The sequence below is a fragment of the Eulemur rufifrons genome, chromosome 7 (genome assembly GCF_041146395.1).
Source record: "Eulemur rufifrons isolate Redbay chromosome 7, OSU_ERuf_1, whole genome shotgun sequence".
NCBI lineage: Eukaryota > Metazoa > Chordata > Mammalia > Primates > Lemuridae > Eulemur > Eulemur rufifrons.
Genome location: NC_090989.1, coordinates 70,506,180 through 70,523,171, shown reverse-complemented (window position 1 = coordinate 70,523,171; position 16,992 = coordinate 70,506,180). Strand labels below are relative to the sequence as shown.

The 16,992-nt window shown below is 34.9% G+C and overlaps 1 protein-coding gene across 4 annotated transcripts in view; it reads right to left on the bottom strand.

Moving 5' to 3' along the window:
* Positions 1-16,992, bottom strand: part of ATP13A3 (ATPase 13A3) — an 83,776-nt gene that overhangs the window by 18,009 nt on the left and 48,775 nt on the right. For all 4 annotated transcript variants that reach the window (XM_069475198.1, XM_069475197.1, XM_069475199.1 and 1 more), the window contains exons 17-29: positions 16,226-16,243; positions 15,980-16,133; positions 15,765-15,885; positions 13,345-13,469; positions 11,631-11,806; positions 11,095-11,217; positions 10,934-11,013; positions 10,275-10,317; positions 10,074-10,183; positions 9,671-9,767; positions 8,703-8,775; positions 6,465-6,642; positions 4,923-5,110 (exon numbers count right to left, since the gene is read on the bottom strand). In XM_069475198.1, the coding sequence (XP_069331299.1) occupies positions 4,923-5,110; positions 6,465-6,642; positions 8,703-8,775; positions 9,671-9,767; positions 10,074-10,183; positions 10,275-10,317; positions 10,934-11,013; positions 11,095-11,217; positions 11,631-11,806; positions 13,345-13,469; positions 15,765-15,885; positions 15,980-16,133; positions 16,226-16,243 (1,486 nt within the window). The remainder of the gene's footprint in view (positions 1-4,922; positions 5,111-6,464; positions 6,643-8,702; positions 8,776-9,670; positions 9,768-10,073; positions 10,184-10,274; positions 10,318-10,933; positions 11,014-11,094; positions 11,218-11,630; positions 11,807-13,344; positions 13,470-15,764; positions 15,886-15,979; positions 16,134-16,225; positions 16,244-16,992) is intronic.

The following is a 16,992-nucleotide window of genomic DNA, read 5'->3' as shown; positions in this document are numbered from 1 at the left end:
TTCACTTTCCTAAGTCAAAAATAAAACTCCCTGCTCATGGCCTTTCTGCTAAGTGTGTACATACAAGCCTACTCATATAATAATAAGCCATAAGAGAGGTTTGGAAATTTTCCAATTATATTAATAGCCCCAAATGCTTTTTCCCCTTTTTTACTTTGGTCTGAACATTTATTTAGAAGTTCCTATTTGAAGTCGGCTTCAAACTCAAACTTTACTAAGACGATGTATAATCAAAACCTTTTCATGAAGCCTTCAGACTGGTAAAGAAGTTAATGTCCTTTTTATAGACTGAAAATGAAGGGTCTTAATGCTATTTTTAAATGGGGAGTTATCTGCAAATATAATCTTTGCTAATATAGCAGTGCAAAACAATGGGTCAATTTATCATTCTATAAGAAACAATACTATGGTATTTATTTTTTATGTTTATATATTTTATATAACTATAAATACCTCTGGGTTTCAGATCACTATTTAAAAAAACTATATATACCATATATACACATGTGTATGTAGTTCCAGCAGCTTAGGATGAAAGTTGTACTAATGCTCATGTCAAAAGTAGGGATTCTTTGCCACTATGAGCCACTGACCAACAGAATGAAAAAACGTGGGATGCATGCTGGGTAAAAAGCAATTTTTTCTAGATTTTTATTTTTTTAAAATTCTACTAAATTATAAATAGCAAATGTAACACTATTTCATAAATATAGCAACTAAAGTAGATTTACATTGTACAGTCATTCAAGTAGTTAGTACGGTCAGTGAAAGAAAAAGTGCTTAGAAAAGTGTTGGTTCGAAGTAGAGAAACACAGAAATGAAAAAAGACAAAATCAGAAAAAGGATAAAAGGAAATGGTCAGAATACAAATGCCACAGAGACCCAGGGAAACTGCAAAAGAGTTTTATTTCAATAAAGTAATAACCCATACGGAATGCTTTTCAAACCCTACTGCATTTTTACAATTACAGCAAAAAGAGATTTGAGATCCAGTTCTTCACACATGCAAGTTGTCAGGAAAAAAATGATTCAGGCTCAGAAGCTTCTCATATCTACCCTAAACAGTGTTTCTCAAATTTTCATGTCTCTCTCCCAAAGCCATCCCTTTGATCTCACCTCTAAAAATCCGACAAGATTTCCATGCGAAGGAGAAAACAAAAAATGGAATCTATCTTTGTTTAGCCTCGAGAGAAAAAGAGGCACTACTGAGAAAAGGTACCATGTGAGCTAGATGGCTGCTGGACTTACATAATCACACAAATTTAAAAATCAATTAAGAATTTCAACCAAGAATGGAAAAATCGGGTATTCACTTTAGAGAGGTATAAATTCTAGTAGCCTATTCTCTCAGCTCTGGGATTCTTCTGGCATTATCAGTGATCACTTAGTAATCCTATTAAAGTGCAAACATTCTTAGCCAGAAGACAGTTATCAAAACAAATTCTGTGTTGATTGATGGTCATTGGGGACCAGGGAAGAGTATTCCTTACGCTAAAGTTTTAGATTCTGTTTTAGATTGGTTCTTCTACAAAGCTACATGATCCCAGCTGGGCACAGTGGCTCATGCCTGTAATCCGAGGTCAGGAGTTTGAGACCAGCCTGAACAAGAATGAGATCCCATCTCTACTAAAAATAGAAAGAAAAAAAAATTAACCAGGTGACTAAAAATAGGGAAAATTAGCCAGGAGTGTGTGCCTGTAGTCCCAGCTACTCAGGAGGCTAAGGCAGGAGGATTGCTTGAGCCCAGGAGTCTGAGGTTGCTGTGAGCTAGGCTGCCACCATGGCACTCTAGCCTGGCTGGGGAACAGAGCAAGATTCTGTCTCAAAAAAAAAAAAAAAAAGCTACACGATGCTGAACAAGTCATTGAGAGTCAATCTATTTTATCTATAAAATGAGGATGTGATAAGAATCCCATAGGAAAAAATAGATTTTTTAAGTACTCAAAATATAAAGTAATATATAAATTCAAGTTATTATTATGTTCCAGCTTATGCCAAGAAAGATTTGTTGATGGAATATGGCATCAAAATAAGGTAGCATAAAAGATTTTCTTCATATTTCCCTTAGTGACTCAGAAATAAAACCTTACATAAAGTAAATATACATACAATATTCATCCCCAGTATATACTTATCTTGTTCATTTTCCAAACAATAACTGGGGCCTCTGATCTATAACCACAAATTTCAAGCAATTTTATTTCCATCCCCCTTCCTTTTCACAGTCATTTATCTTTGTTAAGGCCACCTTATTCTGTACCACCTCTAGGTATCTGAACTGTTGCAACCAATTTAGTCATGGCAGATGGACAGGAAAATGATACATAGGCCCTGAACAGGAGAGATACTGGCAATTCAGTAACAATGCCTTCATAGACAGAGAAAGGAATTGGATTTCACAAGCAGTAAACTGCAGGGATCAAGCAAGAAACTTCAGCAAAAAATGAAGCCAAATCCCAAGAAATCACATCTAGTTAAATGAGAGTATAAGAATTAAGTGCCTATCACTATGGCCCTTGAAGTGAAAGTATAGTCAAATGAGAAAATATAACTGCACTAGTTGAAAATGGGTAACCACAGACTGAAATTAGGTACTTGGGAGGCTGAGGCAGAAGAATCTCTTAAGCCCGGGAATTCAAGGTTATAGTGAGCTACGATCGTGCCACTGCCTGGGTAACACAGCAACACTTTGTCTCGAAAAGAAAAAAAAAAAAAGAAAAGAAAAAAAAAAGAAAAGAAAAAGAAAAAAAGAAAGATACGTAGAACAAAATTGAAAGAGAAGAAAGCAAAAAACTCTGGAGAGAATGCCTTAAACATCTAAAACTGGGATTAATTTTTAAAAACAATCCCAAGACAAATTTAATACATTATACACTGCATATAAATAGAGAACAACAACTGGCAGGTCCTAGCAAAGAACTGCTCCAGTGGACTTTAATGACGAACAGAAAAGAGGTGAAAACTAGCAAAACGTGTATGTCAGCTGTCCCATTCCTTTTGTATTTTTCAGGAGGCATTTTTAATAACAGAATGTACTTCTGTTTATCCACTGGCAGAAGTGCACAAGCTGCTTATACTTATAGCAAGGACAATACAGTTTTGTGGTTGTATTTCTGCTAAAATACAATTTTTAATACACGTTTAAAAAAAAATAGTCCAGTAGTCAACAATAAAGTAGTATTTATTCAAGTCAATTAGCAATTAAATGAGAATATAAAATTTCTTAAGCATTTAATTTTTTAAATGTTTTCCAAATCGTATAAAAGATGCATTTTAAAAACACGCAACTAATATTGTCCCTTTCTCTTTTAATTCTAAGAGTATGGACAGGGTAGATTTACTTATTTCTCTAAAATTAACTTTCTTGATACAGTCAACTTACTTAGGAACCAGTCTGAATATCAGTTTTTTTTTTTTTTTTTTTGAGACAGAGTCTCACTCTGTCGCCCTGGGTAGAGAGCAATGGCATCATCACAGCTGATGGCAACCTCAAACTCCTGGGCTCAAGTGATCTTCCTGCGTTGGCCTCCCAAATAGCTGGGACGACAGGCGAGCACCACCACGCCTGGCTATTTTTTTCTATTTTTGGTAGAAACGTGGGTCTCACTCTTGCTCAGGCTGGTCTCGAACTCCTGACCTCAAGTGAACCTCCCACCTTGGCCTCTCAGAGTATACAATCGACAGGTTATGAGCTACCACTCCTGGCCTCAGTTTTCTTTATATTAAAAAAGTAATGCTCTTTCATAAATGTTTTTAGCTACCCTTGGATGTGCTCAATATTTGCATGAAATTTAAAAATAATGAACTTAAAAATAAAGCATTTATATCAGCCTTAATTATTAAATTCACCTTATAGTATTACCTTTAGTTATAAAATCCTCTTAGAAGCACAGGGATAAACCTATGGAAGGCTTTTTGTCCCACAGCATGGTTCTAATATCACTCAGTAACAGTTACTAGCATAGTTATGCAATAATATATAACTAATAAATATATGATAATGTTATTTGTTAGAGAAGAAACAGTTCCAAAAGAAAAAAAAAAAAGGAAAAATTACCAGTAAAAACAAATTACAATCTTACCTGTCCAAAATATAAAGTAACAAAATTTGCACTACAAACCACATGGGGCATAAGTAAAAAAAATAAATACATAAGATAATGTCTGTGAAAATGCTTTATAAACTCTATTACGAGATAGAGATGCTAATAGCTGTTACTCCTATGACATGCTGAAATCTGACCTCGCATTCTGCCAACCACACTGACATCTCTTCACAATTCTAGGAAGAGAGTAACTCCTAGTCACTCCAAGATACTGCAAAGTCTAAAAGTTGTCCCATACATTAGTATATTCTCAATTTTTAAAAACTTGCGATTTATATATAGTAACTGATATTTTTCCATAGACCCTAATTTTGATCAATCAAAATGCTGTATGCTATTGCCATAAACAGACAAGTACACGGAGGCACAAGCCGCCATTCTGCAGTGGCATGCAAAGATGACAGAAAGCAAGAATTCCAGAGGTGAACACTGGCTGTCCCAGTGTCAGAAATAAAGAAAAGACAGCAGGTGCTATACAGACCACCAGAAGGAAAGTATAATGTCCACAGTTCCAAATGAGGAAGCTCTGTTCCTGCTTCCAATTCTAACTCCCTCTAAAATGGGTTGCAGAAATAAAAATTGGAGCCAGAGGCGACAGGATGTGAAAACCAGGAATGTTTAGCGCTGGTGACCTTAATTTTAAATTTAGGGTGGCAACTACCACAAAAAGAAAACAAGACAGTAACCATCTAAATCATTAGGTTCATTCTTTCTGTGAAGATCTAATTGACTGTGGAAAGGACAGTTATAACTCTTCTCTACATCAGTTATAAACAGGGAAGGCCTGGTAAAAATCACAATAAATAACAAACTTACAATTCTTGTAGCAAGGTTGCCTGAAGGGTTTTCCTTTTGAAAAGGCAATTGCCACTATGAGGTACTGAAAACTGGAAATAAAAAACACTGTGGTATTTTCATAATTTTGTATATTATGTTCGTCAAGTTCGGTTTCATTGTCTAGATGTGAAGAATTCCAATATAGGCTTCTTGTTGTATTACAAGCACTAGAACACACAAAAAAAATTTTTGCATTAGTAAACAATACTCATTTCCCAAAAGCAACCAATTTTACCTTAACTAACCTGAATCACTATGAAAATAGAAATAAAGTGCTGTTTACAGCAAAAGACTCAACAATATCAAGATAAGATACATAAAACAGGTAGAAGAGTATTAAGGGTTTTCTCTTTAGACAAACATTCCAATTAGTTAAAAAATCAGGATCAAGCACCCCTTGGTTTTATGAATAACTTTAGCATAGTGAAAGTAACCAGACCATGAGTTTGACAGCTCTATCCCCCCCTCCTTTTTATTTTTTTGGAGACAGAGTCTCACTCTGTTGCCTGAGCTAGAGTGCCGTGGCGTCAGCCCAGCTCACAGCAACCTCAAACTCCTGGGCTCAAGTGATCCTCCTGCCTCAGCCTCCCGAGTAGCTGGGACTACAGGCATGCACCACCATGCCCGGCTAATTTTTTCTATATATATTTTTAGTTGTCCAGCTAATTTTCTTCTAATTTTTTAGTATAGACGGGGTCTTGCTCTTGCTCAGGCTGGTCTTGAACTCCTGAGCTCAAACGATCCGCCCGGCTCGGCCTCCCAGAGTGCTAGGATTACAGGTGTGAGCCACCGCACCCAGCCCAGCTCTATCATTCTTTAATGCTGAAAAAATAGTATTTATTCTCTTTGAGCCTATTTCCTCACCTGTAAATGTGGGTACCACCTCCCTCATGACAGGGTTACTGGGGAGACTAAGATGACTTGTGTAAATGCCCAGGAAAGCACTTGGCACTGAGATGGCCTCAGTAGTTTTTAGCTATGGTTCTCCCTCATTTCTACTTCAGCACTGTCAGGCCTGCACGGAACTGAGTACGAGAAGACCCCAACATCCATCACTAAAACATTAGCTACTGTAAACACAAGTAAGTGGTAACAAAATGCTAATCTGCTACAAATGAACTCTAGAAAGAGTTAAGACAATTCCACCTCTTGTTTTTTAAGTTTTAAAATGCCATTTCTTAAACTGGAGGAAGAAAATTTAAAAGCACAAATGCTCTGGGTTTAGACGAGGCCCTAGAGATTAATACCAACTTCCTCATTTTACAGATAAGAAAAGAAAGGCTCGGCAGCAAATTAAGAAACTGGTCTACAGTCCTACCTTGGCAGTGATTATTAGGACTTTGCCTGAACACCTTCCTATAAATAGGAGTTACAATGTAACAAAAGCAAATCCAGGCCAAACTATTTAAGCATTTAAATCAATCTCCATGAAAACTTTTATATAAATTTCTAGACTCATTTTTACATCATACATGTTGCACACATTTTATACAGATTTTTCACATGGATTGACCAACTTACTCTGAATGTGGATGCCACACTTCATACCAAGGTTGCTGCTTAACCCAAAAAAACCCCAAAGATTGAAATCCAATGCAGATGATAATCTGAGACAAAACCGAGAAGAGAAGGGCCCCGGATATGAGACCTGACGGTGGTCTTTGTGCCACAAGTTCCTTCCAGGCAGGATTTAAACTCACTATATTGAAAAGACAAGAGGAAAGGTTTGCATTGGAATTGATTTGTCACTATAAAAGACATAATCAGATTCATTTAGCAACTTAAAAAAAATTGTTTTTGTCAAACAATTCTTTCATATGAAAATCTCCTAAAACCAAACCAGATTATCATACATATTTAAGTAATCTGTAAAAGTAAACAATTTAGGCTGTTTCAAAAATGCCTCAGGAATAATCTGTTCTTTACGTTTCTGTCGGAACTAAGAGGCAACCGTAGTACAAATAAACATAATACTAAATATACGCACAAAAACTACAAAATTAATTATGACCTTTATAAATTTAACTAAGTACCCATTATTTTCTGAATCCTTAATTGCAAAGCTACAGTTAAAATAATACATATTTCACAGCACAATTCACAACTGCAAAGATACGGAATCAACCTAAGTGTGCATCAACTAATAAGCAGTTAAAGAAAATGTGGTGTGTATGTATACACACATACCACGGAGTACTACTCAGCAGTAAAAAGGAATGAATGTCTTTTGCAGCAACTTGGAACTGGAAGCCATTATCCTAAGTGAAGTATCTCAGGAACGGAAAACCAAATACTATATGTTCTCACTTATAAGGGGGAGTTAAACAATGGGTATATACGGATATAAAGTATATAATGAACATTGGAAACCAAGAAAAGAGGAGGGTGGGAGAGGGGTGAGAGATCAACAATTACCTACTGGGTACAATGTACACTAATCTGGTGATGGGTACACTAAAATCCCTAACTTTAGCACTCTACAATTCATCCATCTTAACAAGAAACAACTAAAATACGTATTTCTTCCTCTCAAAAAGACAATTAACAGTTTAATGCAATATAAACAAAGCAGGAACATTACAAAAAAGAGGCTTTGATCACTTATTTAGGTGGTGTCCTCCAACTTTTCCACTGTAAAGTTTCTATTTTTCCTTTGTAATTAATAACTTGTAAAAAGATACTTTGGGATGGTGTAAAAACCCTGCTTCTCATCAATCTTCCATTCACTAGTTTTATCATCTACTAAAGATTGTCTAAGTGGTTCTCAACCAGAAATAATTTTGCACCCAAAGGGAACAGCTGGCAATGTCTGGAGATATTTTTCATTGTCACAATTTGGAGAGTGTTACTGGCATCCAGTAGGAAGGGGGCCAAAGATGCTGCTAAGCATCCTACAATGCGCAGAACCAGCTCCCACAGCAAAGATTATAGTAATACCAGTAAGACCAGAATCTCTCCATAGTCTAACAGTCCTTCTGTACTTACTGGTTAGCATTTTATGTAAGAGTTTTCCCTCCTCTTTCAATTATTTATTTATAGATGGATTTGTGAATTTTTATTTGATTCAGTGGGTCATATCCCATTATCATTATTTACTTTGATATTAATAGTCCCAATGCTAGAACATGCCTCTTTATATGATGCATCTAGAAGAGCACAGTATTGGTTCCGTGACATTCCTAGCCTGAGTTTAATGAGAATAAATCAGACAAAACCATACTCATTGGCCTATACTGATTCATAAATGTATAATGGCAAGATGCCCCAAAAAAGGAAAAGGGACTATTCCAAATTTAAAAAGACTAAAGAGACATGGTAACTAAATGAAATTTGTAGGCCTAGATTACATCCTGGTTCTAATCTAGGGGACTAGGGAAAAAATGGGTATAAAGGATAAAGGACATTATTGGGACAAATGACAAAACCAGAAAATAAACTTTGGGCTAGATAATATTATATCAGTGTTAAACTTCCCGATCTTGATAAGTGTATTTAGTTACATAGGAGAATGGCTTTATTTAAGGAAAATTAAAGAAATTGAAATTTAAATAAATTTTAAATTTAAGGAAAAAAATACAGACAGAACAGGAAAACAAATGGGGAAAAATATGAACCAGTAATAAAAGAATTTTATTTATTTATAAGGATTGTGGAGACGTATGAGGTATGTTACAACCGTTGATGTAAATTTACCAAAGTTTAAGAAGTCACATAGGAATTTCATATGCTTTAAAATCAATAACAAAGCAAATTACTCACTTGTAAATACCACTACCAAAATGATTGCCAGATCAATGAAGAGAAACTGGAAGTCTCCTAGGTTACTTAAGATCTATAGAAGTAATTTTTAAAACAATTAGTTTTCAGGAACCATTTTTATAGCATTATCCCCAGGTTTCTGTCTTTTTCCCCCCTATAGTGATGACTTCAAAATGACACTTGGACCTGCTTAAAATTGAAATGCGTTTGCCTTTTAAATTAATCAAATATAACATATATTTTAGCATTCAATTTAATATATTAGTATAAATGGCATCTCCTTAAAAATCATTCCAAAAAAACCTTTAAAAAGTTTTCTGGTAAAAAGAAAACATAAATATTTTACTCAAAATATTCAACCTTGTAAATTAGCATCTTGAAGCTTCCTTAACATAACACCATTCCTTCTGATATTTTTTACTAATGGTAAAAAGGGATAGTTTCACAAAGATTCTTTGGGATGCCACCAATGTCCATTTAGAGAAAAATCTACAATTAGAACACTTCAATTATAAAATCCAATAGAATACCTATGGATACCACTGCTTAGCTTTTTCTCTAAATGCATAAAGTCCTACGAACTATTGCTGAAACATCTTTTTTCATTCTGGCCATTTCCTATAGATGTATGGCAAAGCTAATTACAATTCTGAAATATTCCATAGCCTGACATTTTGAAATGTTCTAAGAAAGATGTCCAATCTGCACTAAAAGCAAAAAAGAATACAATCATCATTTATTCCCAAGGCTGAAGCCACAGTTGTTCGCATTAAGAAAAATGCTATTCCAGATTAGTGAGATTTTCAATCTACTACTCAAACTACATTAAACCAAAGGTAAATTTACAGATACAACTTATATAAACTCCATTTTATTGGATGTGTTCAAAATCAAATATGTATGCTCAACATCTTAATTTAAATGTCTTAACATCAAGTGCCATCCCTGTATACAATGTTAATACTCACGGAATACAGGAGAGTAACACTGAAGTACTGGATGATGCTGTACAATGCCATAAATTTAAACACACAGAAGGAAGTTATTAAAGCAGCACGGCCTTCCCTGTGAAAAGAAATGTTGGTATGCGAATAAAAGCATTTTAAACTCCTCCTCCAAACCACAATTATATCTTGACAGATGAACATCAACATTAAGCAGCTACAACAAAGCACTTGTCCACTAAAAGAACTAAGCCAGAGTAGAACTGGAAGAGATGAGGAATAGCAATCAATCTGTTACTATAAGTTACAGATTGGACATCTGCTAATACACCAATAAAACAATTTATGTTACTTTTTATGATAATTTTCCCTTCTGTACTTTTAGAGCAAGATACAAAGGGATGAGAAAATTTTAAATTTGTACTACCTGATAAGGTTTGGCACACAGGAAATACTAGGAGTTTTAGAGGTAAAGGGAGATGCCACCGAAGCTTCAAGCTCTGATAAGGAAATACCTCCGTGTGCTCTCTTCAAAGCCTAATAATTTCAAGAAAAGTGGTTAAGTTTTATGAATATGATTTAGGCTAGAATAAGAACTACAAAACTAAATCACAAAAACTATACTTACACCACAATCATTTGCGCCATCACCACACATCCCAACAAAATAGCTGGGAAACAAAACAATTTTAAGATTTTAATTAAGTCCTTAAAATACACGACATTTAACTAACTAAGATTTCTATACAGAGCTAATAGACCAATTTCCTCCCTGAAACTAATGAATCCTTTTATTACAACGACCACAGGCATGTTGCTTTGCAAACACCACCAACTTGCAAGTGAAATACGTGGACTATAGTCCTATTTCTGTCACAATATAGGCAAATCATTTCAGTGTCTCAATTTCCTCATCTTTAGTGCAAAAAGGCTTGTGCCTACATAATCTTTAGTATACTCATTTTTAAAGTTATCAGCAAAGATTTCCACCTCCAAAACTTTAAGTATAACTGTTTACTAAAACTATATATATAGTCACTTCTATCAAGATAGAGCTCCTGAATGAATGAACTCTACCTCAAAGGTATTACTTGGAGAAAGACTTGTAGAAACCATACTTTAGCAAAATAAATAAGCACATAAGCCTCTTATAAAGAAGCACTTAAAGTTTTCACCTACCTCATTGCAGGTGACAATTACATATATGAATAAAATATTAGTTACTTTTCTGGGATCGAAAGTGAAATTAATTCATAAAAACAAAAACAAAACTCCAACAATACTTACTCAACATTTTGCAATGCTTCTACCAACTGTGTCTTCTGATCAGGTGCCATACGAGCAAACACAGTGCCGTGCAACATCAACTGGAAAAAAAATATGAATTTCTTAAAAATACTGCTCACAACATAGTCATGTGAACACATACATAAACCCAAATCACTTACTTTAGGAACAAGGTCTTGAAAGTGCTCCAGTATCACAGAAAATGATTTTCCATTCATTGCAAAATGATAACGAGTCACCTGAAGATCCTCTAAGCTATCATGGACCAATTTAATTGGAATAGCCTGTGTATGAGACAGTCAGAACAAAATTTAGGCATCTAAACCAAGTAACACAATTCTATTTTAAATATGTTTGTTCCAAATTTAAAGATTAAATATCACCTTCATTTTGAAATGATCCATGACTGTTATGGACCACCAGCATCATTTATCGATAATTACTTTAAAAATAAGATCAATATTCGGTATTCTCATACTTTAAGACTATGGTTCTCAATTTTGGCTAAATAACTAAATTCACACATTGAGATTCCTGGGTTTACCCAAGTCCTAATGAATCATAATCTGAGGAGCTAGTTAAGGCTTCTATTTTCATCTAGTTTTTGTTTTATTGTGTTTTAATGAACTACTTTTTAGTTTTTCAGACTAAATTTAAACAAGCAAGCTTCAAAATGGAGAATTAATCTTGACATTACCTCGGAGTTAATTGCTGATGAATTACTGCACTGTGTCAGGGAGTCTGCATAATGCCAATTTATCTTGGCAAGTTTCCCATCCTTTGGAGGTAATGCTTCAGCAATAATAACCTTATCCTGAGGTAGAATCATCCCACAGTCTCTAGCCACAGAAACAGCAGTCAGCATGTTGTCACCTAATTTTCAAAATATTTTAAAGGCATTAAAATTAAAATGGAAAGATGAAGGTACCAAACAAGCACTTACTGAGAATCTACTACAGTCCCCATGACAGGGCTACACAGAATGAGGATGTTTTATGGTCCTTACCCCTAGAGTTTAAAAGTAGCAAAATCTGGGAATACTTCAAAGGAAGCCTCGAATCATGCAAAGCATGTATACGCTAAACAGACAAAACATTCTCACCCACAATTTTTAAAGCCAAATACAATTTTCAATCTTTTCCAGTCATGCACTATTTGTATGCACACAATACATGGCACAGTGCTATATACAGAGCACGTGCTCAATAAATATTTGCTGAAATAACCTAAGAGTGAGTGACTGGTGGTCTGTGTAAGAACACTAGCATAGAAAAGGATGAATTACAAAAGCAAGATTATGCAAAAAGAAAAAGCTAAGAAAGCTAATGAGAATAGATGTAACAAAAAGCAAGAGAAACAACTTCTCATCTTGAGAAGGAAAGAACTGAAGAGAAGCAAGGACAGGATCTTAAGGGAGAGAAGCAGACAAAGGTTTGGGGATCCCATTGCTACCAGAACCAAGGTATTTCTTTCCCTAGTTCTCACACACTATTTTCAGGGGCGTCTTCCTGCGACCCTAGAGACACAAAGACATATATTCTGGCAAAGAAGGAGGAAGAAGAGATACAGATGAAAAGTGCCTTGACCAATGAAACTTTAGAATTACTGGGATGCTAATGGACTCAGTTACCTTGAGATACATGGCAAGAAGTATGCTATTAGATGGATCTCATAGTTTAAAACAAAAAAATGTACACAGGCTTTTTCATGTAAGTCTTACTGAACACATAAATGCCAAAAAGTAAACATCTTAAATCTGATTGTTTGCTAAGGAAAAAAACCAGAGCTACCACAATTTTACATAGCTAAGGAATAGAAGTTATCTGAAGTTATCAACAGCATAGTAGCACCAGAAGAATCATTCAGATGTACTAGTCAAAAAAACAAAAACAAACCAAAAAAAGAGGTTATTTTCACTACTATGAATTCAACCTAGAACAGTAAATATAATATCTGACATAAAAATTTAATTCTAACAAAAATCTGTTAATCATTTTCTATGCACTTAGTTGTTCTAAAAATGGCAGAGGACTCAAAATGAGTAAAACATACTCCTAGCCCTCAAGAACCTTATATTCTAGCAGAGAAGGCAAATCTACAAGTAACTAACACAAAACAAGGTACAATGAGAGCTATAAGAAATATATGAATAAAGAGAGACAACAAAAAGTATAGTGTACCCTTTATTATTTCACTATACTTTCTATTTATAGAATTTCCTAGACCTCAAAGAGAGTACTGCAAAGTTATCTTATACCTTAGGAAAATATCTGGTGCTAAAACAGGACAACATAGGATGGAGCTACTATATGATATGCTTTTGTAACTAACTGATCATTCCTCAATAATATATAACTTGAACTCTAAGAGTCATGCTTAATTTTTTCCTGTGTTCTTTTATAAAGTCTAACCTGTGACCATGACAGTGCGAATGTTGGCTTTATGCAAATCTTCAAGTACTGCAGGGGTTTCTTGCTTTAATTTGTTCTGCATTATAATTAATCCCATAAAATCCATGTTGTTTTCAATTGTATCTCTGCAGAAAAAGAAGTTTTAATACATAGTGATTTAGTAAAGAGAGTAAGTCTTGTTCCCTTCATGCTGATAAAGCAATTTAAAATATTTATAAATTCAAGCATTCTATATGCTGAATAAACCATGTGTGCATTTATGAGTTTAATATCTCAAAAAAATTTAATCTGAAAAAGCAATTCCCAAGAAATACTTTTGAAATTAAATTTTAACCTTTGAAATATGAAATATAAAAATCATTTGGAAATATGTATCTTTGTAAAACACTAGTACTAAAGAATATTCATCTTATATTCTATGCAAAAATACGTAAGCATAAATCTATTCTTTACTATCCCCCTACAACATACCCTAACTTAAATGTTAAAAGCGAAAAACTGTACCACAAGCACATTTGATACAGTTATAGTAGATTCATTATCAAGTCTTTAATCAATTCTATAACACAATTCTGGATGCTGGAAATGCAATACAAGAACGATTAGCAGTCCAACAATGAGATCTACTCAGTACCCAGAGATGGGTCTTTGAAAATATTAATAATCAAGATGCTATTTTTCAATGACTTGAGTATCCACAGTGCATCGAGCATTATGCTAGTCACTGGGAGGTCAAAGATGAAAAGGCATGATCTCAACTCTCAAGACCATTTTGTTGGAAACAGACATGCAACCAGAGAGGCATACAAAAATATTAATAACGCATGCTTCTGCATGATATTAGATAAAGTCTGTTCAGTGATATAGCTGCATTTGTAAGAAATCTCAAGCTACCAAAATTATATCATAGAGTGTTTTTTTCCAATGGGGAAAGGCGGCTTGAGGTTAGGGGCCAGAATTACAGACTTTCAATAACCAAGTGATTTTTCTACACAAAAATTCCACAAAAGGTGTTTGAAATGCATACCAATGAAACCTAAACATCTTTGAAAAAAGTAATATATAACAATGGGTGGTAAAAGTATCAAAGAATAGTTGAGAAAATTAATATAAATGATACTGATGGTAGTAACAGGAGAAAAAAGCCTTGAAAACTGAAACTGCATTTGAAAGCATAAAGTGGCATCAACGTGAAACTACTGTGTCAAAAGCACAGAGCCGTTTTGCTATAGGACACTAGTTTCCGGCTTCAGTTGGTTTCCTAAGTCTCCTGTGAATGATACAGCTCATGGAAATCTTGCCCCCTAATTAATGAATAGCCCAGCATTCGAGATATGAAGGTTGAAGCTCTAAGAGAAATGCTAAAACCTGTTCCTACAGGATAGAATGGAACCACAGAGAGGGTGCCGGGCGAAAGATGAAAAAGAAAGAAGAAAGTTGACAGGGAGGGAGAGTGTATTCTGGACAGAAGGAACAGCCTATCCAATGGCATAGAAAGATGTCTGAATGAAAGGCTCATGAACTATAGGTAAATTAGTAAGTCTTTAAGGGGAAACTGGCAAAAGGTGAAGCCATAGAGAAGAGATTAATGTGCCCTCGGAGGAATTAGGATATAATGTTAACATGATACATCTGTGGTTCCCAACCACGCATATGCATCAGATCATTTAGGTACAGGTTTTTTGTTTTTTTTTTTTAAATTTTTGTCTTTTATTTTTAAACACTCATAAAGAGAGTATGACCACCACCCCCAAATAGGCAAAATTATCAGGAAAGCTAATGGATATTCCTTTCTGCTTATAAAATGTAAAAATCTCTAAACAAAAATGCTATCCTCAAAGGTAGGTAGTCTAGACAAGTGACAACCCTTGAATATGAAACCCATATTTATACATAGATGGAAATGGGACATTGGTAATGCCATTTGACTTGTGGGGTGAGGGGATTTGGAGAGAAGTGGGGTGGGAGGAGAGTGGCTACTGCGATTCATGATACTCTGACTAAACTGGTACTTGAATCCAACCACTGGGCAAAAGTGAGAGGTCATTCAGAGAAAATAAACTTCTGTAAAATTATGTTTACTATTCCCAGAATGTGCCTGCCACACAGTAGGCACTGGATAAATATTTAACTAATGAACTGAAAATGTTTCAAAGAGTTCTAAGAAAAAACACACCATGTTACAATAATATAAGCAAACATAAGTAAATAGTCAACATAGAAACAAAGGAAATTAGATAGTGGGGAAAAAATGTACTCTTACCACAATCACCTAAAAGGACACTATATTATATATATTTGCATACATTCAATTACTATTCAATAAATGCCCAACCAGGTGCCAGTTATTGTGCATGACTTATATAAACTTAAATGATGCATACTGGAAACACTGTAGGAAAGCTGCTCATCAACCTCACCTGCTAATATTTTGTACTTTATGCCATGTCAATTTTGACTCCAATTTTCTGTGTGCAAGAGCTATCACACGGAAGCCCTGTTTAGTGAAGTCTTCCAAAACTTTTTCAAAATCAACAGGAACTTTTAAAAGAAAAAGCATATTTCATTGTTACAATTGCTAATAGGAGCTTATACAAATATCAGAATTTTATCCAAAGCATAGTTATTTCCTTACCCGTTTCAGGCTTACAAAGACTGGCAATGACCTCAGGTGCTCCTTTCATGTAGGCATCCATTTTCTTATCCCCCAGCACCCTTGCAACCACACTCATACGTTGCAAAGCAGAAGAAAATGGGAACTGGCGAACAATTCCTATCTCATAAATAGCCTATATAGTTTCAAAAGATGCACAGAGCATTTATTATTCTTTCAGAATAAAAACAAATATACTCAGGTAACAAGTAAACATTCTTCACTTACTGGAAGTTCAAACAGCTCCTAAAAACAAAGCAAAACAAGAATAAAGAAATAATACAGATTAAGTCTATTAACATATTCAAGTTAGAAAAAATTTACTAAGCACCTACAAAACATTACCTAGAAAAAAGCAAGGAACTTTATTTCAAAGTCAGGCTTTAAGATTCTTTCTATACTACCTCCCATTTTTTAAAAAGTATGTTCTTAAATATTTTCAAATATTCTAGTATCATGAATATTAACTACTAAAATAAACTAGGGGGAAAAATATATATATATATATTTACAATATACACAAGTTTTCTTTTATTTATGGGAAAATCCTTAGTGTTGCAAAGGAATTTTGGAGCCAAGTAAGACTATGGTGTTAAGAGATCCTCCTCAGGTTCCCACCTGTTCTGAGCTGCCCCCATATCCAGAGAGGCCTAAAGGGGGGCCCACAAAGAGGGTGGTGGTGCTGTATGTACCTCAACCAAGGAGAAAGGCAACTCAGCTCCTGCCCTTGGTGGAAACAGCGAGGGAGTTCAGACCACCCCTGGTCCATAAGCCTTTTAGTTTAGTAGAGTTAAAACAAACAAAGCAGGATCTGGGAAGCTACACTGGTCACCCTTATAAGTATGTAGGGACATTCCAGCATTCGTATCTAGCCTATGACTTGGCTTGGAAAGATGTCCATGTTAATCTAATCCAGACTTTAAATTATTCTGAGAAATCCATAGTGTTATGAAGGCACAAAAGTTTGCCACCAGACTACACTAAGGGGACTATAT